Source organism: Drosophila mauritiana, chromosome 3L (genome assembly GCF_004382145.1).
Source record: "Drosophila mauritiana strain mau12 chromosome 3L, ASM438214v1, whole genome shotgun sequence".
Classification (NCBI taxonomy): Eukaryota; Metazoa; Arthropoda; class Insecta; order Diptera; family Drosophilidae; genus Drosophila; species Drosophila mauritiana.
Window position 1 is genome coordinate 18,175,585 of NC_046669.1, and position 25,024 is coordinate 18,200,608.

General features: G+C 43.9%; 10 protein-coding genes across 13 annotated transcripts in view; 6 read left to right on the forward strand and 4 right to left on the reverse strand.

Moving 5' to 3' along the window:
• The window catches only part of LOC117141736 (protein phosphatase 1 regulatory subunit 16A), a 42,293-nt gene extending 38,529 nt beyond the window's left edge, over window positions 1-3,764 (forward strand). For 2 of the 3 annotated variants that reach the window (XM_033305354.1, XM_033305355.1), the window contains 5 exons: window positions 104-229; window positions 292-367; window positions 720-840; window positions 904-1,400; window positions 2,294-3,761. In XM_033305354.1, the coding sequence (XP_033161245.1) occupies window positions 104-229; window positions 292-367; window positions 720-840; window positions 904-1,400; window positions 2,294-2,829 (1,356 nt within the window). In that variant the 3' untranslated portion in view covers window positions 2,830-3,761. Of the gene's footprint in view, window positions 1-103; window positions 230-291; window positions 368-719; window positions 841-903; window positions 1,401-2,293 lie in introns of all 3 variants that reach the window. The other variant, XM_033305356.1, reaches the window with a different exon arrangement.
• Window positions 3,765-3,963: 199 nt separating this feature from the next.
• Window positions 3,964-4,672, forward strand: LOC117141737. Its single transcript, XM_033305357.1, has 3 exons — window positions 3,964-4,182; window positions 4,240-4,385; window positions 4,439-4,672. The coding sequence occupies exons 1-3, from the start codon at window positions 4,038-4,040 to the stop codon at window positions 4,574-4,576; spliced, it is 429 nt and encodes a 142-aa protein (XP_033161248.1). The 5' UTR covers window positions 3,964-4,037; the 3' UTR covers window positions 4,577-4,672.
• A 185-nt stretch (window positions 4,673-4,857) lies between these two features.
• LOC117141735 (caprin homolog) lies at window positions 4,858-9,849 on the reverse strand. The gene is made up of 4 exons (XM_033305353.1): window positions 9,315-9,849; window positions 8,097-8,279; window positions 7,875-8,041; window positions 4,858-7,777 (listed from the first exon to the last, which is right to left on the reverse strand). The coding sequence occupies exons 1-4, from the start codon at window positions 9,699-9,701 to the stop codon at window positions 5,620-5,622; spliced, it is 2,895 nt and encodes a 964-aa protein (XP_033161244.1). The 5' UTR covers window positions 9,702-9,849; the 3' UTR covers window positions 4,858-5,619.
• Window positions 9,850-10,166: 317 nt separating this feature from the next.
• On the reverse strand, window positions 10,167-12,129 carry LOC117139733 (gram-negative bacteria-binding protein 2). The gene is made up of 5 exons (XM_033302271.1): window positions 11,913-12,129; window positions 11,240-11,672; window positions 10,864-11,177; window positions 10,743-10,799; window positions 10,167-10,670 (listed from the first exon to the last, which is right to left on the reverse strand). Exons 1-5 carry the CDS (start codon window positions 12,034-12,036, stop codon window positions 10,213-10,215), a joined length of 1,386 nt encoding a protein of 461 aa, XP_033158162.1. The 5' UTR covers window positions 12,037-12,129; the 3' UTR covers window positions 10,167-10,212.
• Window positions 12,130-12,422: 293 nt separating this feature from the next.
• LOC117139731 (gram-negative bacteria-binding protein 1) lies at window positions 12,423-14,586 on the forward strand. Its single transcript, XM_033302268.1, has 4 exons — window positions 12,423-12,820; window positions 13,000-13,784; window positions 13,849-14,226; window positions 14,282-14,586. The coding sequence occupies exons 1-4, from the start codon at window positions 12,703-12,705 to the stop codon at window positions 14,477-14,479; spliced, it is 1,479 nt and encodes a 492-aa protein (XP_033158159.1). The 5' UTR covers window positions 12,423-12,702; the 3' UTR covers window positions 14,480-14,586.
• A 25-nt stretch (window positions 14,587-14,611) lies between these two features.
• On the forward strand, window positions 14,612-16,241 carry LOC117139734 (gram-negative bacteria-binding protein 2-like). Of its 2 annotated transcripts, none has more exons than XM_033302272.1 (4): window positions 14,612-14,750; window positions 14,802-15,533; window positions 15,591-15,898; window positions 15,951-16,239. In XM_033302272.1, exons 1-4 carry the CDS (start codon window positions 14,627-14,629, stop codon window positions 16,155-16,157), a joined length of 1,371 nt encoding a protein of 456 aa, XP_033158163.1. In that variant the 5' UTR covers window positions 14,612-14,626; the 3' UTR covers window positions 16,158-16,239. The 2 variants fall into 2 exon arrangements, with proteins under 2 accessions (XP_033158163.1, XP_033158164.1); XM_033302273.1 differs by having other exon boundaries at window positions 14,642-14,750; window positions 14,818-15,533; window positions 15,951-16,241.
• A 92-nt stretch (window positions 16,242-16,333) lies between these two features.
• Window positions 16,334-18,143, forward strand: LOC117139732 (gram-negative bacteria-binding protein 2). Its single transcript, XM_033302269.1, has 3 exons — window positions 16,334-17,326; window positions 17,385-17,719; window positions 17,783-18,143. Exons 1-3 carry the CDS (start codon window positions 16,465-16,467, stop codon window positions 17,978-17,980), a joined length of 1,395 nt encoding a protein of 464 aa, XP_033158160.1. The 5' UTR covers window positions 16,334-16,464; the 3' UTR covers window positions 17,981-18,143.
• A 92-nt stretch (window positions 18,144-18,235) lies between these two features.
• LOC117139735 (SAGA-associated factor 11 homolog) lies at window positions 18,236-19,034 on the reverse strand. The gene has a single exon (XM_033302274.1). It carries the CDS (start codon window positions 18,879-18,881, stop codon window positions 18,294-18,296), a length of 588 nt encoding a protein of 195 aa, XP_033158165.1. The 5' UTR covers window positions 18,882-19,034; the 3' UTR covers window positions 18,236-18,293.
• A 235-nt stretch (window positions 19,035-19,269) lies between these two features.
• On the forward strand, window positions 19,270-19,944 carry LOC117141132 (TCF3 fusion partner homolog). The gene is made up of 2 exons (XM_033304458.1): window positions 19,270-19,444; window positions 19,506-19,944. The coding sequence occupies exons 1-2, from the start codon at window positions 19,344-19,346 to the stop codon at window positions 19,828-19,830; spliced, it is 426 nt and encodes a 141-aa protein (XP_033160349.1). The 5' UTR covers window positions 19,270-19,343; the 3' UTR covers window positions 19,831-19,944.
• Window positions 19,945-20,166: 222 nt separating this feature from the next.
• Window positions 20,167-21,092, reverse strand: LOC117141131 (charged multivesicular body protein 1b). Its single transcript, XM_033304457.1, has 2 exons — window positions 20,919-21,092; window positions 20,167-20,848 (listed from the first exon to the last, which is right to left on the reverse strand). The coding sequence occupies exons 1-2, from the start codon at window positions 20,938-20,940 to the stop codon at window positions 20,259-20,261; spliced, it is 612 nt and encodes a 203-aa protein (XP_033160348.1). The 5' UTR covers window positions 20,941-21,092; the 3' UTR covers window positions 20,167-20,258.
• Between the last annotated feature and the right edge of the window lie 3,932 nt (window positions 21,093-25,024).

Sequence of the window (25,024 nt, forward strand, 5' to 3'; positions counted from 1 at the left end):
ATTCAAAGAATAATCCCTTCACAAAAAAGAATCCCCAAGTTATCCTTCATTAAAGCCTCACTTATTTCCTGTGTGCAACATTTAATTTATCTCAATTGTTCAGCTTCACATAGCTGCTGCGAACGGATACGTCCGCGTCGTGGAGTTTTTGTTGGAGCAGCATGTCAACGTGGATGCCATGGACAAGGATCTTTGGACTCCGGTGCATGCCGCCGCTTGTTGGGGTCATGTAAGTGAAGCCTCGAAGCCGAATAAATGGGAATAATAATTTTAAATATTTCCCCCTTTCAGCTGGAGGTGCTGGAGATGCTGGCCCAGTGTGGTGCTGATCTGAATGTTCGCAACAAGGACGACGAGACTCCTTCAGGTGAGAATATGCGCAAAGGTTGCGGCACTGAATCAACGGTTATCCGGCTAGAGCAAAATAACCATGAATATGAAATTGAGCTATAAATTGTTGTTAATGCGACACGGAAAATGTGTAAATCTAGACTATTTGTTGTAGGAGTAGGAATGCGCTCTCAGGTGTGAAGAAAGATTGCATTAATTTTTTAGCCTGGCAGGATCAACGATTTGTAATGGCTACCCATTTCCATAAAGTTTCCCCTAGCTCAGTAGTACATACGTTCATTTAGATGTTAGTGGGCATAAACTTAAGAATACACTTAAGCCTTTAAACTGGATAGTAACAAATCAAGTTCATCCATCCTCCTTTTTAGACATCTGTGAAGATCCCGAGATCAGGGAGCGAATCGAGCAGCTGAAGACGGAGCAGGAGAGCAAACGACTGGCCGAGGCGCAGCGACGACGCGTTCGACGCTCACAGAGCAACAACACAAGGCACTTATACAACATTTATGAGCCATTAAACATAACCATTAAAACTAACTATGCTATCCACAGAGCCCAATCAGTGCGACGCACTAGTTTGCGAGACAAAACGCTGACAACCAAAAAGGATGCCGTCGAGGAGACGCGGTTGCGTCTGCAGGCGCAGGAGGCGACGGACTCGGAGGCTCCCTCATCGGGAGGCGATCCGCTGACCAATGGCTATGGTTACGGAAACAACAACGGAGAGAAGCGTCCCTCGACGGGCAGTTCGAATGGCCAACCACTGCCGCACTCCAAGTCCGCCGATGCGCTGGATAATGCCACCGCCGCATTGTCGGCCAACGCCACACATTCCTATCCGTCGCGCCGTCCACCGGATGGCCGGGAAAACGATGAACTGCTCCGCCTGAAAGCCGCAGGTGCCGCGGGAGAGATGCAGCGAGCCACCTCGGCGGCAGCCGTCATCCTCACCGAGAAGGGTACGGCGGCCAGTGCCGAGGCCGTTCAGATCCAGTCGTCGAAGGAGGCTGCCAACGGCAAGATCAATGTCCAGGTCACCGTCCTCGTGGGTGAGTCAAGCGCCCTTGGCCACGTGTCAGGCTTGCTTCCGCTTCCTCCTTTCAACCAAAGCCAACCATTTACTCAAGCACCCCATCCAGCCGCCACCTCCAACCAACCTGTTTGGCTCCCAAGGAGCGTGAACGTATCACGAGAGTTCTGCTTAAGCGCCATTCTGTCCCCGTGTCAATGTCAATGTTTAATGTTTATTTAACGACTCTACTAAAATGGAAATGAAAATACTTCCAACAAGCAAGCACAGCTAACAGCATGAGTAGACTATCGAATGGCGAATGCCCTGTAGGAAATGATATTCGATATCTTGGTTTGAGATTTTTAATAGGATACCTTGGGGAGATACAAAGCTTAGTTCAGATTGACTTAGAGCAATTTTGTTGCATATTTTTCTAAATATATTGTATGGAAATGACAGTCATTGTTGTAGTAAGATACTTTTGATTTCATTAAGTTGTAATTATGCGTTGTAAATGACTCCTTTATTTAAAAGTCTAAAATGGGATAGCGTTAGCATATATTACTATTTATGTTAATTATTGCCATTTTATTGCCATTCTGATACTAGAAATCGTACTTAGTAGACAGAGGAGCATGGATGCAATCACCATTAGCATTTGACTCGCATGTAACCTCCATCCCACCTACCCGATCACTCCCAACTGGTCAAGGGGTATCTGCTAACTTAGCTCTCAGGAAAAAGAGAAGAAAAGTAAAATAACATTTGCTTGTTTCCGTTTCATTCTTTTTTGTTGTCGTTGTTGTGCCTCGTTTCGCCCGTTCTGTGTCGTCTGCCTGCCCGCATCATCATCAACAATAAAAACAACAACCACCGCACCACTAAACACCAAACACACCCAACGCCTTGCCAAAAACCTCCAACATCCAGACACCAATAGCACGCACCACCATCAGCAACATCAACAGCAGCAGCAACACCACCACCAGCAACACGTATTGCTGTTGCAGCAACACCAGCAGCTTCAGCAGCAGCAGCAGCAACAACAGCAGCAGCAGCATGTTGCCTTGGATGGCTACAGCGCCACATTGGCCAACTTGAAGAAGCAACGCTCGCTTTCACGCACCGCCAATGTCCTCAATACTTTCGAATTGTCATCCCAAACAGCTAGCAATGCCCATCCAATTGCAGCAGCTAGTGCCACAACAACTAATGGTTCTGTTTTAGGAGCCGGCGGCAGCAGCAGCAACAACAACAACAACTTGAGCACCAGCAACAACAACAACAACGGATCCGCACCGATCTCGACGCAGCCGACATTGGGTCACATGGGCGCGGGAAGCGTGCTATCAGACTTCGAGGGCTCCTCACCGGCGGGCAGTTCGCTGAACAAGTTCAGCGGCATCACTGGCGACGTGGTCACCGACAGCACCAGTTCCAGTCGCAGGTGTTGCGTCCTGATGTAGAAGCTAGAGCAGCTAACTTAGCTAACTACTAGAGTCACAGGGTATTAGAGCAGCCAGAATTGTCAGAGGGATGATAGGCCATTCGTTAAATGGCAAGAAAAAAGTGTCTTTTTATTAGATTAGCCGTATTCAGTGAGTGAATTGTTGAATGTTGATTACACAAATGCATGTTGGTTTTGAGAACGGGGTTCGATTCTGTGAGCTCCTAGAAAACGGCTGAAAGTCGTTGCATTTTCCTAGCAGACACAACAACACACTAAAGACACACAACCAATTATACGAAACAAATTTATACAAATATACAACCATATGTATACATTTTAAATAATATTAAAAGAATTACATATAAAATAATTGTGAGCAGTTTACCTTAGGCGATATATAACAACTAACTAAATCAAAAATGGAAAAACATCAAAAAATATTTATATAGCAATGCTAAGTAAGAACCTAACTTAATAGATTTGCTTGGAGTGCATTAGGAATATATGTTTTTCCGCGTGTGTGTGTTAGAACCGAAACAGGCAAAGTATTATGCGACAAGTAAATATTTAACTAAATATATAGTACGATAGCGAAATTGTAGTTAAACCGTGACAGCAAAGTAAAGCAAAGCAATGAAACGAAATGCATAGCACTCAAGCAATTTCCCATTTAAGTGTCTAAATGTTTGAATTGGAGGAATGTTAATGCCAGGCGGCATAGAGATTTATTTTTTAATGCAACTACTTTGCTCTGCGTTATGTAAGTTGAGTTTTGTTGAGAGGTACAAGAATATATGTATTATTTATGTAGCAGCGGTCTTTGTATATAAACCTACACAATTCCAAAAGATGCAAAAACAACGCGCAATTAGCAAATGAGACTTTTTCGATGAATGTCAAGGCATTAGCTGAACGTTTTGTAAAATAAACAAATGAAATACGAAAAAATTACACACAAATGTGATTTGATTTTGATTTGGTTTTTAATTTGCCTGTGCTCATATTATTTTAATGGAGAATGCAGTGACCGAAATACTTACATTTTTGAATCGCGCGCCAAGGTGCTCCACCTGGTGGGATTTTGATGAACCGCGCCACATATTCCGCACAAGCAAGCTTGTCATATTGAGGTAAGTTGGCAGCTTTGCGCATCAGCTGTTGTGCCGTTTGACTTATGTTTACATTTTTATAGGCTTAAAATTACAAGTTAAAAGATTTAACCTAATGGAATCATTCGCAAAATACCGATATAGTTTGGTGGCTGGGACCTTTGCAGCTGCAGGAAGCTTTTTCGGAAAACTGCCTAGCCACCTCAGCGCCCAAAAACTACTGAATACTTCGCAAATTAGTGGAGACATTTCCTATTTAGGCAAGATTGTGATTTCTTAAAACAAGCAATATTTATTCATTTTTTTGTATTTATTAGAAATAGCATTACTGCAGCTGCTGCCACTTGTGTTAATGGTAACATGCAACGTCTGCAACTTGCGTTTCTTTTTGAAGGCCCTGCAAATGACTGAACAAACTTTAACCTGCGTCGTTTTAACTGCCGCTTCGAATTATGTCTTATCGGTAGGTGTTCCCCCGATTTATTTGTTCAATTATGATTAACGTTCGTTATATAGTTTATCCTAGGTGCACTTGTTTATCAGGAGCCACTGACAGTACTATCTGGCATCGGAATAACTCTAATTCTTGCTGGTCTTTGGTTTCTTTGCGACGGAGGAACAGTCGAGTCTAAAAAGCCAGACAAAATTGAATAATTAGAATGGGATTTGCTTAAGATTAGCTTCTTTTATACAATTTTTTTCATTTGTCATATAACTTTCTGAAGTAGTGATAAAAAATAGTTAAGCAACTGCATTCTGCATTTATAAACTCAAAATATGAAAATGTTGGGCACCCCAATTAGTCCAAAAAAACGAATGGTTTATATACTTTTGTTTAATGTATGTACTGTTTTGCAAATACATAGTTTTCATTTCATTTATAATGCACTGTTAGTGTGCACGCTTCTTCATTCACGCGGCAATAATTACAACTATTATGTTTTACGTGGTTTTGTATTTTTGTTTTCATCGTTTGTGTGTAAAAGTTTGGCAGAACAAAAAAAGGTGTTGAAATGGGATAGAGCATGACAGTAAGAGCACAAACTATAAATATATTTATCCCTTCGTTTGTTTATATATATAGGTAATAGTAAATAATTTGTATAATTCAGAATCGTTATTTAATTGCTAAGACGTATAAATACTTTTTATATTCTTTCTCTCGACATCTGTTATCATCATCAGCTTCAACGCAGCCAAACAGACAAATAGTAAAATCAAGCAAGAAATGGCAGATCCAAGTTACATACAAGTTTTGCCCATCTGTCGTTTGTTTTCCTTGGACGAAGTACTGTCCTGTCCTGTCTGGGAGTTTTAGAAACCCTTGGAGCGCTTACTTTCCTGTATTTAGTTGTAATTCTTTCGTTTTTCTAACAACTATTTTGTTTTATTATTAATACATTATCGAATAAACCAAAATCAAGGGAAATAGTTATAAATCGTATTGAAAAATGCGCAAGAATTGATTTGTGTGTCTGCTTCATTTTCGATTCCCTAGTTGCGTTATAAAGGATTCTTTTTGATAGATTTCCATTTCTTATGGTTGAGAGTGGTTTGCGTAACAATAATTGTACGTCTACGTGGCCATTACTTGCATGTTGATGATTGGTTTCCTTGTTTTCTGTATGGAGGTTGTGTTTATGGTTTGCATGAATTGTATGTGTGTTTTGTTTGCGGGGTTAATACGTATTGTATGCTCAGTTTTTGTTCTCCAGCCCGAGTGGCATGCGTTGCGACTGGTTCTGACGGTTTATGTAGCCACCACCACCACCTCCCTGGTTGCCCGCTCCGCCACGACCACGATCGCCCATGGGCCTGCCGCCGCCGTACGAGCCATTCACATTACGCTGCTGGTTGCCACCGCGCTGGCCTCGATAGCTTCCTCCGCCGCCGCCGGAAGATTCGTAGCGCGACTCCTTGTTGTAGGTGCCACCTCCTCCGTTCTGGTAGTAGTTGTTGCCTCCACCATTGCCCGACTCATTGTTGCGGAAGTACACACCGCTCGAATTGCCCGCATTGCGTCCGTTCGTGTTAGATGAGTTGCCATATTGACGCGACCGGTAGTTGCCCCTGTCGCCGCCGTTGCGCCGCTCGTCGCCTCGCCCTCCCTGATCACGATCCCGGTTATCCCTGTCTCCGCCACGACGCTGATAATTGCCAGAGTTGCGGCGTCCTTCTCCTTGCGAGTTGTTCCAATGGTTGTTACTCTCGTTGTTATCGAGATAACCGCCATTGCCTCCGCCAGTGCTGTGGTCCCTGGGCGTGGCCCACTCCTGTTTGTTGCTGGTGTTGCTGCTGCCATTCGAGGCGGCGCTACTCATGGCATTCATCTCCGAGCTCCACTTGGTTGGCGGTGCCGGTGGCGTGGCCTGGGTGGTCTCGCCTTTGAGCACATTCGTCAGCGCAGCTGTGGCGGCAGCATTAGTATCATTGTTGCGGGCATGCCATTCATTGTTCTCGACATCTCCACCAGCACCGACACTCGAGGAGCTGTTCACAGATGACGGCTCATCCAACTGCTGTAGATTTTGCTGCTGCTGCTGCTGTTGTTGTTGCTGCTGTTTCAGCTGCTGCTGCATCTGCTGTTCATAGGAGACCACAGCATTTTCGTATGGGAACCCTGAAGTCACATCGCCCGCCTGCATGCCAATGCCCTGAGGAGCAGGCTGCTGCGGCTGCTGGGTTGGCAGACGCGGCATAATCAACATTGGTTGCGGCTGCTGCTGTGGTGGCTGTTGACGTTGCTCGTGGATCAGCACCGGCGAGAAAAGCTGCTGCTGCTGCTGCTGCTGCTGGGGACCCTGTTGCTGGGGCTTGGGCTGCTGCGATGGGAACGACTGGTTGGTGAAGGTCAGCGTTAGTATGGCCTGCGGTGGTTCTTCGACATGGTTGGGCTGTTGCGGCTGCTGCTCAAATACCAATCCCTGATTGGTAGGTGGCGGCGGTGCTAAAGCCTCAGGATTGTCCAGTTCACTGTCCTGCAGAAAATGGAAGCGTCCTGTGCCCAAGACCTCCGCCAAGGGGCGCATATGCTGCATAAATTGCTGCTGCTGGGGCGTTTGTTGTGCCTGTATTCCAGGACCTTGCGGGTGCTGCGGTGGCTGCTTGAAGTAGTTTTGCTCCACGGCCCTCACGTTCGGAGCAAAGTGGGTTGGGTGTGGCTGCTGCTGTTGTGCTGGTGGAGCAGCTGCTCCTGTTTGCAAGGCCTGGAGATTCACGGGGCTGCTTAACAGCTGGTGAGGATGCGGCGGCGGCTGCTGGGGCTGCTGCTGGGCAGGTGGCGCTGGAGCGTACAGAACATGCACTGGCGTGGTGGTTCCTCCGGCCTGAGGAGCTGCCTGGTAGACCTGGGTAGGCACCTGCTGCACCATCGAGTTCTGCTGATGTTCCAGGGATGGAGCTCTCTGGTGCTGCTGCTCCAGAAGATGGCTCGGACGCTCCTGCTGTTGCTGGTAGGATTGATGCTGGTCCAGTTCTGCTTGCACGCCCAAATGTAACTTGTCCAGCCCCTCCTCCAAGGAGTTTCGGGCCGATGGCTCAGATGGCAGTTCGGCGTCTAGTTCGCCAGAGCCATCGTTCAACAAGTCACCACTTTCTCCATCGCCACTTCCAGTTCCACTATCCGTGCTGTTGGCTACCGCGTTCTCGGCCAGTGGAACAAGGTAGTACTTGTCCAGGTACCCACTATCCTGGATCTGCTGGAAGATAGATCGCAACTTCTCGAAGGACACTTCGCCGAAAGTCTTCGGACGCGCATTGATGGTCGAGTAAAAGAGTTCGGCAGACTTCTGGGCAGTGGCAATGAAGCTTACATCGTCAGCGGTTTCCGGACGGCGTGTTTGCGTCTCAAAGAAACTTAAAAAAGAAAAGAAATGGATTGTGGTTTAATATATACCAAAGGGAAGTTTTACTAATTATCAAAATCGTGTAAAATATGCGTGTTGTTGCTTACAACTTCTCCAGCACTTCCAGATCGGTGTTTTCCAACTTTTTCGCTCCGTTCTCGCCGCTTAGAAAATCGCTGCGCACTTGTTCGTCGTTGAAACAGTTGAGCACGTTCTGAATGATCAAAACCTCCCGAATCTTGCCCGTCTCAGCAATTGACTTTGCCAGGTTGTCCTTAGGTAGAATTTTAAATGAACATCAGTGAAAATTAGAAATTGAACGAGCTTACCTTGCGCGCCTGCTTCTTCTGCTCCTTTTCGGCCTCCTTGGACTGCTGCTGAATATGCTTGGCCAGCTCACGGGCAAACTCCAGATTGGCCAGGACAGCATCGTATTTGGCCACAGCCGAAGCCTGGTCCCCGCTCAGTTCCTTTCCGCCGCTCTGTATAGCGCGATAGGACTCCAGTTTGGTCTAGATAAGAGGGATTGATGAGTCAGTCGTAGTTACATTTGTTTGCCTACAGCGTAATCAGAAATATATACTAACTAACTGAGTAAGTGCTAGTCATACAAGCTTATTTCGGTAAATAAAAAATACATTTTTTTTTTTTTAAAGTTATGTGGTTTTCGTTATAAATTCATTTTTAAGAAGCCTCGATTATGTTGTATAGCTACTAATGTCCTCTTCGGAAGATTTGCGGTTGTTACTATTGCTATTTTATGTTTTTAACTAAATGTTCCAATTCGATGTGGCAGAACTTTACGTGGACGATATTTACACTGCGTCAACACTTTGCCAAGTGGAATTATTAAACTTGATACTGTCGCGATGTCCGTGACCAAATAACCTTAAACTTTAAAACAATCTGCATTTCAACATCAAAAAGATATTTAAAACAGGAGTATTTGCAATTTAAAAACACAGTAGTAACAAAAACTCGGTGACTCTACCATAATATAGAGTATTGATGAGAGAACTAACACGTGAGCTCAATTTCGTACCAAATACTTGCATGATCCTATTCGAATTCTATTTGTTGCCTGTGTTGAAATGTATATTTTATTCTTTTCACTATATAAATTCTGCGAATCTATAAACAAAACGAGCCGGCAAATAACGTTGCCAGACCGTCGGCAACACAGCTGTCGTCAGTGTGTGCTTTTGAATGCAAGAACTTTCTGGAATCAACGTGCTATAATCATTAAATGTAATAACTTTTTCTGACGCTCAAGGTAGCAGCTTAAAACACTCAGCACATCGGAGCATGTAATTTTTTGACTGGTTCTAATTGACATGCCGGCCGCTGCGTGCGATCTGGCAACACTGGGCTCTAGAAAACATGGCGTCGCGAAAAATCTGCCAGCCCCGAGAACTTAGGCCACGGGGTAGGAAGGGGGCAAGGGGTGCGCGCAAAACGAAACAAAGCAACACTGAGGAATGAAAATAAAAATGGTGGGCCATGCTGCCGATAAAGGAATCCCTTGCGGCACTTTCCCAAACACTGACCTTGCGCTTCTCCAGGTTCCGAATCTTGTGCTCGATTGTCACCAGCAGCTGCTTGAGCGGATTGTACGGCTCTGGAACGACGGCGGCGGCAGACACGGCATTCGCCTTCGATTTGGCAGCATTTCCATTGTTGTTGCTGCTCGCCAAATCCGTTTGGCTGCCATCCGCTGTCGCTGGCGCGCTGCTGTTGCTCTGGCCATTGGTGGTCGCGACTCCGGCTCCAGCTCCAGCTGCAACTGCTGTTCCTGGGATTACCGAACCGCCAAGCGAAATGATGGAGGAGCGTTTCTCCTTGCTGGCGCTGTTGTTGTTGGTGTTGCTGGCTGTGGCGGCGACGGTGGTGGCAGTTGCAGCGGTAACAGTAGCGGTATTTGCAGCCGAAGGCATGGTGCGCCGTTGGATTCTTCCTGGTTGGCTCTCAACGACGTTTAGCTCGAAATGGGGAATGATATTCAATTCAATCGACTGCTGCTGCTGCTGCTGTTTCCCAGTCCAGTTCGCTTGTCTACTCCTCTCGGGGAAAAAAAACTAGAGCTGGCCGGCGAGCCGATGTGCGTTCGATAGTATCGATGCCGATGGGGCTAACAGTTCGATAACGATGCACATTACCGCATCCGGCAACAATCGATTGCAGTGTGCGATATGGAAAATGTGGGAACAATTTGCAAATGTTTTTCATTTAAATTTTCAATTCGTTCACTTTTTTTCACTATGAGATTGTGGAGGAAAATATGTAAATTCCGAAAAGGATTCCGTGCATTTACTTTTTAACAACTTATGAAGTAAGAGCACAATTACAGGTATCGATATGTCTTTCGACTTCAGAAACATCTTTTGAATATGAAACGATGATTGATGATTAAGTACTTTATTTATAATTTTGTGACAAATGCCACAGCTACTCCGCATAAACCCTAACATAATCTATGACCATGGCGCTGTGCCTGCCCCAAGTGGGGGCCCAAGCGTCGCGGTGCTGCCAAAATGAGAGTGCAGCCCGGGGTTCCCTGTTTTTATACGGCTTGACATCCTTGGCCAATAGACTATCGTCGAAGTTCAGGAAGCCGCCGACCGTAACGCCAAAGATAATAAAGCACTTCTCGTTGAAGAATGGCAGTCCGTCGTACAGCTCCCCATAAACCTCCTCGTCCACCATCAGGGTAATCTTATCCCTCTGCCAGATCATGGTGTAGTTGTGAAAGTCGTTCCCGTAGTGGCTGTTGCTTATCTTGTCCTTGAGGAACTGCACTGCATTCCCGTGGTGCCAAACCACACCGCCGCCATATAAGTGGTTCCCGGAAATATCATCTCCTTGTTTCGTCCTCAAATTGGCATTACCTCGGGCATATGCAATTCCTGAAAGTAAGGTATAAAGTTAGGATAAAACAAAATTAAAACTTTAGAGCTGTTGAAGTTTTTGCAACCTACTTAGTTGTTTGGCATAGTGGGTCTCCGCGTAAGTGGAAACCGGTTGGAGCATCAGATCTTGAATAAATTAAAAATGAAACAGTTTTCGTAATAAGAAAAGGTAAGTTAGTAAGTTACTCACAGGGGAAAAGCCAATCCCCCTTGGGCAACTTGGCCCGCACGACGATTTTGCCAAATTTGAAACTGAAAGAATTTCTGGTGTGAATTTGGGCGGAGAAAACTGGAGGCTTGATGCTATAGAAGATGCCGTGCGCAATGTTGCATTCCTGCTCTGGACTTTCGACGGCCGTACAGCGATCTCCCAGCTTGAAGCTGCCATCAGTGACCTCGGTGGCGATAGTGGGAACGATGTGTAGTTCGCCTTCCTTCACAAAGCAGTTGCGTGCGGCATCGTCGAAGGCTACCAGCTCCTCCTCCACGTGGTACATGCGCTGTCTTAAAAGTGGTCAAACATAAGTATCTTAGACACATCCAATGAGTCCACTTATTTCACTAACCGGATGTCATGCTTCCAGGTGGTCTTGTTCAGCTGCGCCTCCGAGAAGTTGTCCTCGAAGATCAGTTCACCCTGGCAGGTGTGACGTCCATTGCTCACTATCGTTTGGGCGGGCTTGCAGCGTTTGGCTTGCTGTGCAGGAGCTAGGTATGCTTGGCACTCACCCTCTTCTGTAAGGAAGGTTATGCTTCGCGAGCTGGAGTCTTTGGTGGTCAGCAGCCGGGTGTTTATGATCACCCTGGTTTCACTCTTTTCGAAGATTTCCTCATTAAACTGCACCAGCATTGATATCTGCAGCTTGTCGTTGTTCTGCAGACTCATCTTTTGCTTGGAGACCCAACTTCCGTTCACTGCCTCCGTGATGTAGTCCATTAGCGCCGGACAAGTGTCGTCTATTTGGAACATGTAGAAAACCCGCTGTATGCCAGGTTCATCTGCAGAGATATGAAAAAAGCCACAACGTATCGTTACTAAAAGTAATTATTCAAATAAGAGTTAGTATAGACTGAATTTGCTAATCCAACAATTTATTTGTTTTAAAAACGTATTTTTTATTGAACATATGTCTGATCTTTGCAAATACACTTCAAAGCTTTTCCCATATGAATAAATTAGCGAAATCATTGAAATTTGTAATGTTATTCATTTAACTATTAAAATGTTGTACAATTCACCTGGTATGGACACCTCGAATCCTTCGTTCTTTAGCATTTCAAAATCAATACTGGGGATCTTAAAGCCCAAGATTTCATTGCTTGAAATGAGCAATAACAAACATGGCAGAGTTTTCCACCTCATGACGCAGTTTTAATTACTCTTAATATGTGTACTAACTAGAATCCGATTAACGTATTAATCTGAGAACCTCTGCGCTGGGACTGCTGCATCAGATTGAAAATATTGATCTCAAAAGCTTGTCCCGATTCAAGTTTCCCTCGATTATAGTTGCACTCGAATCAAAATACTCATAATATACATAACTTTGTTCAATTTTTGTATAAATTTAATGAACTTTTATTTTAACAGTAAGCGGAATAAGGAGAATAAAAACCCATAAATACATTATTTAATTCCCAGTTCTTTGAGAAATAATATTTCGAATTTTTTTAAATTGTGAGCATAAATTTTTAGTCGTGTAAAACGAGCTTTTGTTATCTCATCAGCTGTTTAAGCTTCCACTCGAAGGTGGGTCACTGAGGAGGGGCTACGCTAGAACTAATTTTTTGGGGTCTACGGGATGATTAGAAAATGTCTAAGTCCCAGAGAGGCCAGATCGCAGCCGGAGCTGATATCAACGTGGATTTGCATACGCCGAATCGCGATTGTCCGGACCAACTTAAAGTAAACAAATAATAGTAATCGCTCCTCACCAGCGACAGAAACCGGTCTGCCAGTGAGATAGACACACAGATTGAGTCAGAGGCTTCGGATTCTTGGGAAAAGTGCTAAAATCGAGGATTCAAAATGTCAGGATTGTGCATTGGAATCCTTCTGCTCATTGGTTTTGGATGCACCACTGGCTACAAGATCCCCACACCGACTGTGGAGCTCCTTGAGACTGGATTCAGCGTTTCTATACCGGGTAAGTAAGGGATGAGCCAGCCTCTTTGTACATAGCTTCTTAATCTTTTTCTTCACCTTACGATCTCTGGGGAGCCATAAAAAACCGAACAATGTTTATAGTTATAATCAGCTACAAAGTGATTTATTTTCATTGCGAATGAACTTGCTAACTTATCCCATTTTGATATTTGTTTTTAGATGAAGAGGGCGTGAAAGTGGTGGCCTTTAATGTGAATCGCAATCGGAATTTCACATCCTTCATCAACGAGGGACAGTACAACGTGAGATTGACTGAACCCCAGAACGGCAGGTGGACGACCAACTTCAGTTCGGTTCCCTTGAGAGCCCAAGATGTACTATACCTTTGGACAAGTGTGCAGCACCAAAAGGCAGTGTACCAAGATCTGGCGCAGCCCCTGCCAGTCTGCAATCTCGGCGGAGAGTATCGGCCCAAGGGATGTTCGCCCGGTGATGACGACTTTACGGATGACAATCAGCTAAGTACTGAGGGCAGTGCTTTGGAACCCACCGCTCCCTCCGTCTGTGAACCTTCTGAAACACAGGTTTCGCCGCAAATTGGTGTTTCCATATGTAAAGGACAACTTCTGTTTGAGGAGACCTTTGATCAGCTAAATGAATCTCTGTGGATACATGATGTTCGCCTGCCCCTGGACTCCAAGGATGCAGAGTTCGTCTTGTACGACGGAAAGGCCAAAGTTCACGATGGCAACCTGGTGATTGAGCCGCTTCTTTGGTCCAGCTATCGCCCGGATCTCTCCATAGCAAACTCCAGGCTCGATCTCTCAGAGCGTTGTACCGGAACGCACAACAGAAATAAGGAGTGTATCCTACATTCCACGGGCAGTGGACCCAGTGGAATAATGCCACCAATTGTTACACCCCGAGTCAGCACCAAGGACACCTTTGCCTTTCAATACGGACGCATTGAGATCCGAGCCAAGCTACCAAAGGGGGATTGGATAGTAAGTGAGACTATACAACTACAACATGTTAGCTTTGAAATTGATATTCCTCACTCTTCATAAGGTACCACTCCTACTACTCGAACCCCTCACCGAATGGTACGGGCAATCGGGCTACGAATCCGGACAGCTGCGAGTGGCCCTGGCCAGGGGTAACTCCGTGCTGCGGATGCCGCGCGGAAAGCTCGTCGACGGTAGATCTCTATACGGAGGACCCGTACTCTCCACGGATGCCCACCAAAGGGAGGACTTGTGGCTGAGCAAGCGAAAGATATCCCATTTCGGCGATGACTTCCACACCTACAGCTTGGATTGGAGCAGCAATAGACTGCTCTTCTCCGTGGATGGTCAGGTCTATGGAGAAATGCTGAATGGTTTCACTGAACTGGACGAGAATCCCAGGTGGAAGCAGGGTGGTCCCATGGCTCCGTTCGATAAAATGGTAAGCCGGTGAGCTAAATTTAAGGAATTTAATTCAAATTGATCTTCCATTGCAGTTTTACATTTCGTTGGGCGTCTCTGTGGGCGGATTTGGTGACTTTGTGGACCATCTTCGCACCGCCACTTATGAGAAGCCTTGGGCCAACTACCATCCCCAGGCGAAGCTGCAGTTCCACCAGGCCCAAGATCAGTGGCTACCGACATGGAAACAGCCCGCCTTGAAGATCGATTATGTTCGAGTCTTCGCCAACTGATAACTTAAATCCATGATATATGTAGATGTTTATATAATTACATATAAGTGAACGTGCCGATCGAAATCTATAGATCTATAAATAAATAAAGCTCCGAGAGAAACTCAGTGAGCTCGGTTGCTTCAGTATGGTTGCTTATCTGACAGGATGGAGATCAGTCTATGGTTGGCATTAATACTAAGCCAGTTGATCGGCTTGGATTCCTTTCAGGTTCCTCAGCTTTTGGTGAATGCCACTGAAAACGATCCATGGATTTGGGCATCGCTGCCAGGTAAGATGGCCACACATTTTGCTGCCTAAAATCTATTAATAAATGAAAAAGAGGATTATCGTATTAGGTCGGTGCTCTTTTACACTGAGTTCGAAGGGGAAAAGTGTCCCTTCTATGACTATAGGTTGGAGCCGAGCATCGTGCATCCGTGGGCTATACGGGAATACCTGGGCAATGGTACCCTGAAAATATCCGCCGTCGTAGAGACCCATCAAAACGAAACTGTGATCGAGAGCTTCAGGATCAGGTCCTTGGGAGAAAACAGTGCCTCGGTAGAACCTTTACTGAAATTCCTCCCATCATCCGAGAAAAGTATAGATTGTGAGAAGATACGTAGCTCCACGAAATACTGCCTGCCCACGATTTCCCACCACAGAGGGAAACCCATTAGCTGCAGTGGTAGGCTATTGTTCTCCGAGTCCTTTGGAGATAATGAAAATCCTTTGAAAAACTGGAAGCACGTGGTGCAATCACAGCTACTGGAACCTCACTATGAGGGAGTGGCCTTTGTGAATCGAAAAGCCAACTCGTATGTGGAAAACAACATGCTCCACCTAAAGGTAACTAAATCCAACTATGGGTCGAAAAACCCCTTCTATTTGGAGAACTGCACTTATACGAAGAGGGATGCCAATCAAAGATGTGGCGAGAAGAAGTACAGATTGCCATTTCGAAAGTTTATGCCTCCCTTCGATTCGGCAAAACTAATCTCATTGGATACATTTAAGTACTGCCGCATAGACATTGAAGCCAAGATGCCCATTGGAGAATTTCTATTCCCAGGTAGTTTCTAACGTAATGAATAGTAACAAGGATAATCGAATGCAATCCTTCATTTAGGACTCACACTGTCTTCAGTTAATCACGATGCCATTCGAATTGCTATTGTGCGCGGCAATAAGAAGCTAACTGATTTCGCCAGCAACGAGATCGGTGGAAGAACCCTTTATGCCGGAGCGATCCTTAATGATTATGGAACACGCACCTACGAATTGGAGGAGTTCGCCAGTAGCGACGATCACTATGGGAATGACTTTCACACTTACACGGCTATTTGGAAGGCGGAGAGCATTAACTTTAAGATAGATGGTCGCACCTTTGCTCAAATAACCAATTCAACGATCGTTCAAGAACTAAGTAAAAACGAGGTAAGTTTACTTAATATACCAATTATTTTGCATTAAAATTCCAACATCTCAGCGCCATATTGAATTGTTCCTAACTGTCGGCGGAGAGTACAATTTTCCGGATAACCGCATTCCGCCAGAGCAAAAGAGCTATCGCAATTTCGAAACGAGCCTTTCATCGAAAATTAAAAAGGCCGTAACCAATGCACCCATTTGGGACCAAGATGTGATGATCATAAAAAATATTAATGTTTATTCAACCGATGAGTATGAGGAATAAATATGTCTTGTGTGATCTTATTAAGCTATAACATTTAATTAAATATTTGGTCTATAGAAACTGTGATCTATGAAAAAAAGATTTCTTTCAATAAAAAAAACTATATGTGAGCTATTTACAGTGTTCTATTCACCTAAACCAATCTGATCATATCTATCATATTTTTATAAGAACAGAAAAAGTAAGAGAGCGTTTATGCTATTAATCAGGGAATGCAGTAACCCACAGGTTATCACAATAATTGCAAGACTGGATTCTCTGGTAGCTAAGAAGAATCCATGTAAATCGACAGTCTCACTTAGCCGCCATGTGGAAAGGCTGTGTTCTTCTAATTTGGTTAGGCAGTCTTGTTTCTTTGATGATTGCCCTGGAGGTACCGCATCCAGTGGTAAATGTGAAGGGCCGGGAGGTATCCATAATTTTACCCTGGGATCTGAAAGGCATTGAGTCCATATACTTTCAAGCCGAGTTGGTTGACAAAGAGTGCGATAACAATGCATATTCGTTCGCAAATGAGAGCCCATGGAGTGCAAAGATTGAGTTACAAAGTACCATTGAGCCCAATGCCAAACTAAGAATTCAAACTGTGGTGGAGAGAAAGAATAAGATTGCAACTCAGTTTTCGGAGTATAAAATCAACGATAATGGAATTGGCCAGTTACTTGATGGGCCTAGATCAATCTCAAGTACTGACCTGATAGAAACGGCTGCCAAATGCAAGCCTGCTAAGAAGAATTCTTCAGAAACGTTATCAGAATGTTCCCATAGAAGTGGATTCTCCAGCGGGGACTTGCTCTTCGAAGACAACTTTGAGAACGATCAGAAGCTCACGGATAACTGGATACACGAGGTAAGGTATCGTAATACTGGCGGGAAAAACCAGGAGTTTGTTGCCTTTGTGGACGATCCTGACAACTCGAATATAACTAACAACAATTTGCACATATCAATCACCAAAGATGAGCGCAGTAAGATTCTTCTGGGCTGCACCAGCAAAAAGGAGGGTCTGGCCAAAAGAAAAGAGTGTGGTAAGGGGTCAAGAAGATCGAAACGAGAGCCTTGGGTCTCCAAGACCTTCAGATCCGCCAATATGCACACGAACTTCACCTTTAAATATGGGCGAGTTGAGATCAGAGCTAAAATGCCCAAGGGCGATTGGTTATTTCCAAGTGAGTGGATATTTAGTTTTTATAGCTGGAAATCGCTACATGTTTTTGATTACTTTAGACATTCTTCTGGTGCCCAATATGGATAGGTCTGATGATGATTTTTTCGATCATATTCGCTTGTACGCCAGGGGCAATTATGTTCTGCAGGACAAACACCAGTCTGCCCTCGACGGAAGTTCTCTGTTCGGAGGCATTGTGGTGTGGAAAAAAACAGGAGCCGAACCGAATCCAATTGAGCATTTTGTAGTCAGGAATGAGGATTATTACTATGGGGACGGGTTTCACGACTACACTATTATCTGGCAGACTGATAAAATTGTCTTTAAGTTCGATGGCGAGTTCTTCGGAGCAGTAAACAATGCGACACTTCTTGAACCATTTCAAAAACATGAGGTAAGACCCCTCTCTCTAATAGTTCTTTAAAGTTTTAATATCTCTATGATCATTCGTTTTTAGTGCCATCTAGTCCTGGGTCTAACCGCCGGCGGAAATGTTAATTTCAATGACGACATTCTGGAGATGAAACACAAGCCCTTTTCAAACACCCACCCCAAAGCTGACAAACAATTTGAGGAATTGTCTAGAAATTCAGACTGGACACCACTGGTGGTCGACCATATCCGGGTGTTTGCCATCGACAAGGAAGGAAATTAATAAAAATATATAAATACTCTTTAAGTTGTAAAATGGGATACTTCATTTAGCACCGGGGAAGTCTATGTTTGAAACCTCGTATATAGTTTAAAGATATATTACTCTTGTTCTATGATATCTAGATATTAATTGATTAGATATTGCCACTAACTGCTTCTTTCCTATTCAAATGGTTACTAGGTACTAGTTGCATCATCTGAAATAAGAGCTCTAGTCGATCACCAAAATCCCATTAGTTTAGAATACATTGGTGACTGATTTAAAGGTGTTCTTTTATGGCAGAATAAACTACGAAAATAATTGTTAGCACTGACTAAAAGGTTTTGCCATTGTTCTTCTTGGAGCCATTGTTCCTTGAGTTCTGGTTTGATTTTTTTCGGCGCTTGTCGGACGACCAGTCCACGTCGTCCTCATCATCAGTGCCTCCGGTATTGCCCGAGGAGTGCAGGTGGGCGGATGTGGCACCCTCTTTGGTGGCCAAGCGGCGAGAGGCGATTCGCGACGAGATACGGCCCATGCCCATGCACTTTTCCAGGTGCGGGGCGAAGCGGGCGGCGGCCACCAGGCGATCACAGTTGGGGCAGGTGCAGTCCATTGGTTTTTTGGCTGTTGAGATGCCAAATATGTCCAGGTTGGGCATCTCGCACATCCGATAGGTCGAGTCCTCCGGCACTCCGTCCAGGGCAGCTAGATTCCCGGACTTTCGCAGGTGATGTGTCTCGTTGAAGATTCCGACTACGGCGTCGTCGAGCAGCGTCTGGAACAGATAGTTGGCAGCCTCGTCGAGGTTCTTCGGTTCCTTGATCAACTCCCGGAAGTGGTTTACAATCGTAGTGCTAGTTGTGGAAATTTGGTTTCCCGATCCCTGAGCTCCTGTTGTCGGCATGTTGGCTGCAGACATAATAGTTGGTGCAAATACTATATCTATTTGCTTCTGGGTGTCTTCCTGTCTGCTTTGGAAGATTTGTTTGGCATGCCGGTTGTTGTTGTGGAACTACATAAGTTACTAATTGTCGGTTTGCTTAACACGGCTGTTTGCAAATTGAGAGAGTTGCCAGGCTGGTGCGGAATAACATACATAAATCGTAAATAGTTCTTAAGAACTGAATATTTAATTTAAATAGTTTGCTTTTAAAAATAAAAGCATTAACTGCAAATTAGCAAATTACAAAATAAACAAGTTTTTATGCACTTTTGCTTAGTTTTGTTCAATAAGAGAACTAGTCCCTTTTTGAATAAATATGAGGTGGCAGCACCTTTTCGGCAGACGGAGCAAGTACAAATTAGCCCATCTGGCCACACTGAGCCATGGCGTAAATAAAAACATTTCTAAATATTTAACTATAACCAATATCTGTATAAAATGTTGCTAAATAAGAAAGAAGTTATGTACAAGCAGCTGGTGGAAAAGCTGTATGACAGGTGCCAAAGGATTCAGGCGGAAAATGAGCGATGTGTGATGAGGTAACCGTCATTTTTATGCTCCACGAAACGTAAACAAACATGTGCAATACCTACTTTCCAGAGTAAATGGGATCAAAAAGATAGTAAGAAGGCGCAATCATGACGTGGAGCTTCTAAAACGGCGACTAGATAAGCACGGAGACAACTGGCGATCCGTTCCCATGGTGGCTCCACATCCCAAAGGAAAAACCGAGCAGAAACGCCGAGGACCGAAGCCCAAAAACAAGCAGGCGGCGGATGAAACAGGAGCACCCGGGTCTGAGCCTGGACCCAATACTCCAGCTGCCCGGAAACCCCGAAAGCAAAAAGCCAAACAGCCTCCCATCAATCCCAATCCAGTCATTGCGCCTCCGCATCCACAACCTCAACCTCCACTGTTGACCTGACTCATAGCGATTGCTTGGCATGTTCTAGTTTTAAGATAAAGTGCTTGTATACTTTTAAATATATTATTAAGACAATTAAAAGCTGAACCCACAAATGGATTATAGTAACCAAAGCAATGAAAGTTGTGATTGCCTCAGAACTATTTTCAAATTATGCTATATCTTTCTAAGTAAACAAATAACTATAACAACAAAGCCTTTAAAACATGATTATCGTATATTGCATTAGAAAAGCATCTAAATCATAATCCGTTTGATGCTTATACAAACAGCATACACTTAAAGATTCATGACAATTCTTCTGATTATGGTAGACAGACAAAGAAGCGGCATCAATAGACTTCCAAATCACTGAGTTTATACTTATTTATATTTTGAATGTACTTAATTGCTAAAACAGAAATTCAACGGGCAGGGCTTCGCTATTTTTATTCAGCCTGGCGGAGACGTGCCAGTCGCTGGGTGAGCTCGTCTTGCTCTTGGGATACTGCTGTCGAGGCTCCAACGGATTGGCTCTGGACCCCGCTGGGCAGTTCCATGTTGAGTTCGAGGCCAGCCTCGTCGGCCACTTGCTGGAGCAGATTGTCGACATCGCCCTGGGGCACAGAGGTGGTTACCGTGTCGGACATGGTGCCCTCCATTACCGAGCTCTGGACGTCCAGGTCTTCGAACTGCGATTCAAACTTCTCCATCAGTGAGGAAATCTTCTCCAGGTTCATGCCCTTCATAGCTGCATCCATGGCCTTGACCACGCCGGCCATGGAGCCGGTGACCTTGCGGGTGGTGAGTGCGGACTGGACCCTACTGGCCACTGCATCCACTCGGGCACTCATCCTGAGGTAGTTAACCGCCTGGTTCTTCTGGCGGATTGCATTCTCTGCGTGAATGCGGGCCACGTCCATGTTGCCCTTCTGGATCGCCTTCTTAGCCTTGGCCTTCTCCAGCTTCTCCTCCTTCTCACATTTCTTGGAATTTCGTTCCAATTCCTTTACGGCAAACTTTAGATTGAAAAGGTGTTCTGGGGGCGAAAAAAAGAGGTGTGGGTCATTCGGAATTTTCGTCTGGCGTCATCGCTATGCTGCACTTACTTTCCATGGAACTCGTAGACATGTCGTTACCCAGCTTGATGAATTTACAATGACGATAGAAGAAAAATTATTAGGTGTTGGTTTGCAACTCAAACCGAGGAATTTGATCAATCTACGTTGTTTTTATTGGAGGATTTGTATGAATCACTTCTGTTTGTCAGGATTGGTGTGACCAGACGTGGGGAATTTCCCAGCAACAGCTGTTGCCCTTCTGTAAAAATGTTGTTGGACTAACGTCGCTTAATCAAATGTTAACGAATAACATTTTTTACATTTACATTACACATTAAAATTACATTACCATTTACAGAGGTGGTCAAAAGTATTTACACAACGAGCTTTTTTTTCAATTGTCAACTAATTGAAAAAAAAGCTCGTTGTGTAAATACTTTTGACCACCTCTGTATGTAGCTTTTGATTAATTACACAAATATCGGCAACAGAAGAGAGTGCTTTTCATTATCTTTGTGCTTTTTCAGAGAGCTTTACTCTTAGGATCGCAGAGTTCATATACAGAGGTGGTCAAAAGTATTTACACAACGAGCTTTTTTTTCAATTGTCAACTAATTGAAAAAAAAGCTCGTTGTGTAAATACTTTTGACCACCTCTGTATGTTTATACATACAAATGATTTTGTATGAAAGCTATAATTTTTACTATAAAATAAGCAAACATCATTTTAAACAAAAGTGGTTTTAATGAGTATTTCATCTATAAAAGCTTATACTGTTTAATAGCGTATCTCCCACTTGAAATTGCGCAGAGATTAGGTCAGGTGCGATAATCTAAAATATACATTTATATACATTTATATGTATTCTATATATTATCATTGATAAACTACGAGTGCCCTAATGGTGTTTCCCCGATTAAGGCCGCAAAACTCGATTGCACTGGTAGCAGCCACCCTGCCGGCTATCAATAAAATATGATTCTAAAACGCTTGCATTGGAACAGAGAGGACAAAGACAAACGCATTTTATGTGCATTTCAAAAACAATAAGCCAAAACAAAAGGGCCAAATCGGCCGTGCATACAAACACTCGAGCGTGGGGTCAAATCCGAAACAATAGGGCGAGGGCCCCATTGTTTTGGCCAACTTTGTGCAGCACCCAACACCCATACCAACTGACCACTGAATGTATTACATATTAAGTCTGATAACACGTTGCCTGCTTAAATTATAGCCCATTCCCTTTATAGCCACCGCCACGCCCCTAAGCCCATCAGCCCAAAATAGCCAGTGTAGGTAAGCTCAATTTGCATCTACTGCTCCATTTAGGAGGGGCGCAGAACTCCAGGTATCATCGAGTTTCAAAAGGCTTTCAGTACAAAAGGTGGGTGTGGATTACGCCTTATTTAACTTATATTTACCCTTTCGACCTATTTTGTGTAAGAGTAATACTCACTTTGCACTTAATGTTTTCAAACGAAGTTTCCGTATTAATTCAGGCATTTCCAGTTCATTCCTCATATTAAATTCAGCTTTTATCTTCAGCTATCAATGATAAAGTGCTCAGGTGGAATATGCAAATATATGTATGTCCTGATTGAAGTAAGTGGCCACCCCTAAGCTTGAGGATATAAATTGTACACAAATTACACAATTGACCGCCGAACAAGCCGCAAAACTTTGCCAAATTAACTGCGACTGTGGCGCAAACACATAAAAAAGTTTATACATAAATTTTGTAAATTATTGCAATTCGGCGAGACCGAAAATAAAATACCTACATTTGTAAACAATATAGAAAGTACATTGTTACCAGCCTAGTGAGCATATAACTTACGAGTTATGGGCGTGTTGCCAGTCACAATAAAAGGGAATTAGCTAAACAATTGCATTGTGTTGTTATGATTTACTCGCAAATATTGAATATTATTAATATAGTAAGGAAGTGTATTCGAATCTAATGTTTTTATGTAAAGTGCACCCTCGACAACTATTTGATATATTTCAAATTCATATATATCTTAAAGTTAGACCATTAAAGACGAGAGCTGGCTCTTTCCATTTCCATTTAGCAATGACTGGGCCAAGTCGATGTCCGCCCACTAGATGGGCTGGAATTAATTTGCAATAACTCTTCCATTTGGCTGTCATAATCGAAATGTAGCCAAACTGTCACTTGAGTGGAAATGCTTTGACATTATCATAACTGCATCAGATGTTCAATAATTTTCCCTCGCTGCCACGCAGACACCTAGAGACCAATGGCAAACAGCCGGATTTCTTTCACCCATTTCTTTATTTCTCCTAGTTTTTCCAGACCGTGCTCCATCTTTTCCTGCTCTTTATCACGCGCCCAATTTAGCGCCGGGGGACGAAAGGGCGGTCATTCAGCCATTGCTATCGCTATCCAGATCCCACAATCGGGCCCAGACAGTCCCATTCCCATTCCCAGTTCCACTTCAAGTTCCGCCCATTCTCAAGTCCACAGCCAAAGGCGGGCGAGAGATTAAATCAGCGCAAAGTGCAAACACTGTGTCAAGTGTAGACCAAGCGAAAAAAACCCGTCTAAAGACACACGCCATCGATATGGCCATGGCTCCTGGAAAAAACACACTCCCGGAGTAAAACGGATAAATGTCAATCAAATTAACTGGCAATGCGATATGCAGCGATAGTGTCGCAGGTAAGCCGAAGGAAAGTTCTTGCTGCCAAGATAGCAACTCTACTTCATAGTCCTAAATTAATGGGGCTGTAAAGGGATTCCTTCTATTTTGAGTAAACTAACTGAAATAGTTTACTATACTGTATACTGTATTTGACATTTAATAATGCCTCGGCCTATGAAGGAAGTTAATAGCTTAGGCAATTTATAAAGTAGGTTGATCAAATCGTGCACTATCTGCTGAGATACTTAACAACAAGTCGTTTCTCGGGGAAGTTAATCGCCTACCCTTATTTGTTATCCAAATCTAAATAGGATTATACCTCTTTCAGCGCCGTACCATATGGGAATAAATTGCTAATCTGGACAACAAAATCAACACGAAGCGCGAGGGGCAAACATTAATTATTGCAGTTTTTATTTAAGTACAGTGAGCACCGCTGTTTGTGTACAACTAAAGGCAAACAAGTGTGGAAAACACAGAGTAATTAAGTTGCATATCAGGGAGTGAAAGGGAAAACTTTGCTAAATGTCTGTAAACAGGAAATGGGGCAAATAAAGAAAAAAGCTCCATCGCTGGCGGAGATTTTTCAACATATTAAATGCCTTTTGAGGAAGTTGCTCCCCCCATGAGGCAAACAATTTAAGGCGCATTAACTGCAGGCAAGAGGAAACCATTTCAGATATTCCTCTGATAATTGCAAACAGACTGTGGAGAGTCAATAGTGCACTTCTCGTCCCTTATCCTTGATCCACTCCCCCGCCACCCCGTCAGTCATCAATCGGGCCCTCTATCCGATGACATGGCTTGCCGGCGGCCACGCCCCCTGGTTAACCATAAACCATCGATTGTGGGTCAAATTGCGTTGATGCGACATGGGATCCTGGGATTCTTGGGCCTCTGCCGCCGGATGGATGACAGTCAACAATCGAAACGGCATCTTCATTATTGGCATAAGCCGCGCGTAATTGCTCCACAGTGGTTACTCAACTGCTGAACTCAAGGCTGAGTGAAATTTAATATTAAAGATACCGGGATAATGCAATCAATTTAGATTCCATTCCATATTTCATATAAAAAACTACGAATTACAAGTATCTTCTGTTCAAATCTTAAAATAATGAAATATTATATTTTCTTTTGTTTTCTATTAAGCAGAGTAATAATTAAATTGTATTAGAGCCAAATGACTATGTCCTCAAAAACCCAAGAATGTAAGGATGGGAACCTAGGTTTTGACTTAAAAGTTGGCTATATATCATTATTTATGCCATTTTCGCATCAACTTCATCTCCTTTTCCTATTTACTGCCGCAATAATTAATTCATTACTTGCACCACCCAGTTTTGTTGCTAGTTTTCGAGCCAACAAATCTGTCTAATGTGTGGGTGTCCTCAGCAATTAGCCAAAACCCTGCTGAGAGAACCAGCTAGGCTTAGCACGGACAACTAACACCCCGTTTTCCACCACCGCAGATGCACTGCACCCGG

Coding starts and splice junctions, on each gene's coding strand:
- LOC117141737 (XM_033305357.1), top strand. CDS start 4,038: ATGGAATCATTCGCAAAATACCGATATAGTTTGGTGGCTGGGACCTTT. Junction 4,183..4,239: donor TGGAGACATTTCCTATTTAG/GCAAGATTGTGA, acceptor TGTATTTATTAG/AAATAGCATTACTGCAGCTG. Junction 4,386..4,438: donor CTTCGAATTATGTCTTATCG/GTAGGTGTTCCC, acceptor TTCGTTATATAG/TTTATCCTAGGTGCACTTGT.
- LOC117141735 (XM_033305353.1), bottom strand. CDS start 9,701: ATGCCTTCGGCTGCAAATACCGCTACTGTTACCGCTGCAACTGCCACC. Junction 8,042..8,096: donor AGAAGAAGCAGGCGCGCAAG/GTAAGCTCGTTC, acceptor ATTCTACCTAAG/GACAACCTGGCAAAGTCAAT. Junction 7,778..7,874: donor CTGGAAGTGCTGGAGAAGTT/GTAAGCAACAAC, acceptor TTCTTTTTTAAG/TTTCTTTGAGACGCAAACAC.
- LOC117139733 (XM_033302271.1), bottom strand. CDS start 12,036: ATGAGGTGGAAAACTCTGCCATGTTTGTTATTGCTCATTTCAAGCAAT. Junction 10,800..10,863: donor GGGGGATTGGCTTTTCCCCT/GTGAGTAACTTA, acceptor AATTTATTCAAG/ATCTGATGCTCCAACCGGTT. Junction 10,671..10,742: donor CCACTATGCCAAACAACTAA/GTAGGTTGCAAA, acceptor CCTTACTTTCAG/GAATTGCATATGCCCGAGGT.
- LOC117139731 (XM_033302268.1), top strand. CDS start 12,703: ATGTCAGGATTGTGCATTGGAATCCTTCTGCTCATTGGTTTTGGATGC. Junction 12,821..12,999: donor ATTCAGCGTTTCTATACCGG/GTAAGTAAGGGA, acceptor ATTTGTTTTTAG/ATGAAGAGGGCGTGAAAGTG. Junction 13,785..13,848: donor TACCAAAGGGGGATTGGATA/GTAAGTGAGACT, acceptor ACTCTTCATAAG/GTACCACTCCTACTACTCGA.
- LOC117139734 (XM_033302272.1), top strand. CDS start 14,627: ATGGAGATCAGTCTATGGTTGGCATTAATACTAAGCCAGTTGATCGGC. Junction 15,534..15,590: donor TGGAGAATTTCTATTCCCAG/GTAGTTTCTAAC, acceptor TCCTTCATTTAG/GACTCACACTGTCTTCAGTT. Junction 15,899..15,950: donor AAGAACTAAGTAAAAACGAG/GTAAGTTTACTT, acceptor CCAACATCTCAG/CGCCATATTGAATTGTTCCT.
- LOC117139732 (XM_033302269.1), top strand. CDS start 16,465: ATGTGGAAAGGCTGTGTTCTTCTAATTTGGTTAGGCAGTCTTGTTTCT. Junction 17,327..17,384: donor GGGCGATTGGTTATTTCCAA/GTGAGTGGATAT, acceptor TGATTACTTTAG/ACATTCTTCTGGTGCCCAAT. Junction 17,720..17,782: donor AACCATTTCAAAAACATGAG/GTAAGACCCCTC, acceptor ATTCGTTTTTAG/TGCCATCTAGTCCTGGGTCT.
- LOC117139735 (XM_033302274.1), bottom strand. CDS start 18,881: ATGTCTGCAGCCAACATGCCGACAACAGGAGCTCAGGGATCGGGAAAC.
- LOC117141132 (XM_033304458.1), top strand. CDS start 19,344: ATGTTGCTAAATAAGAAAGAAGTTATGTACAAGCAGCTGGTGGAAAAG. Junction 19,445..19,505: donor AATGAGCGATGTGTGATGAG/GTAACCGTCATT, acceptor CCTACTTTCCAG/AGTAAATGGGATCAAAAAGA.
- LOC117141131 (XM_033304457.1), bottom strand. CDS start 20,940: ATGTCTACGAGTTCCATGGAAA. Junction 20,849..20,918: donor GTCTACGAGTTCCATGGAAA/GTAAGTGCAGCA, acceptor TTTCGCCCCCAG/AACACCTTTTCAATCTAAAG.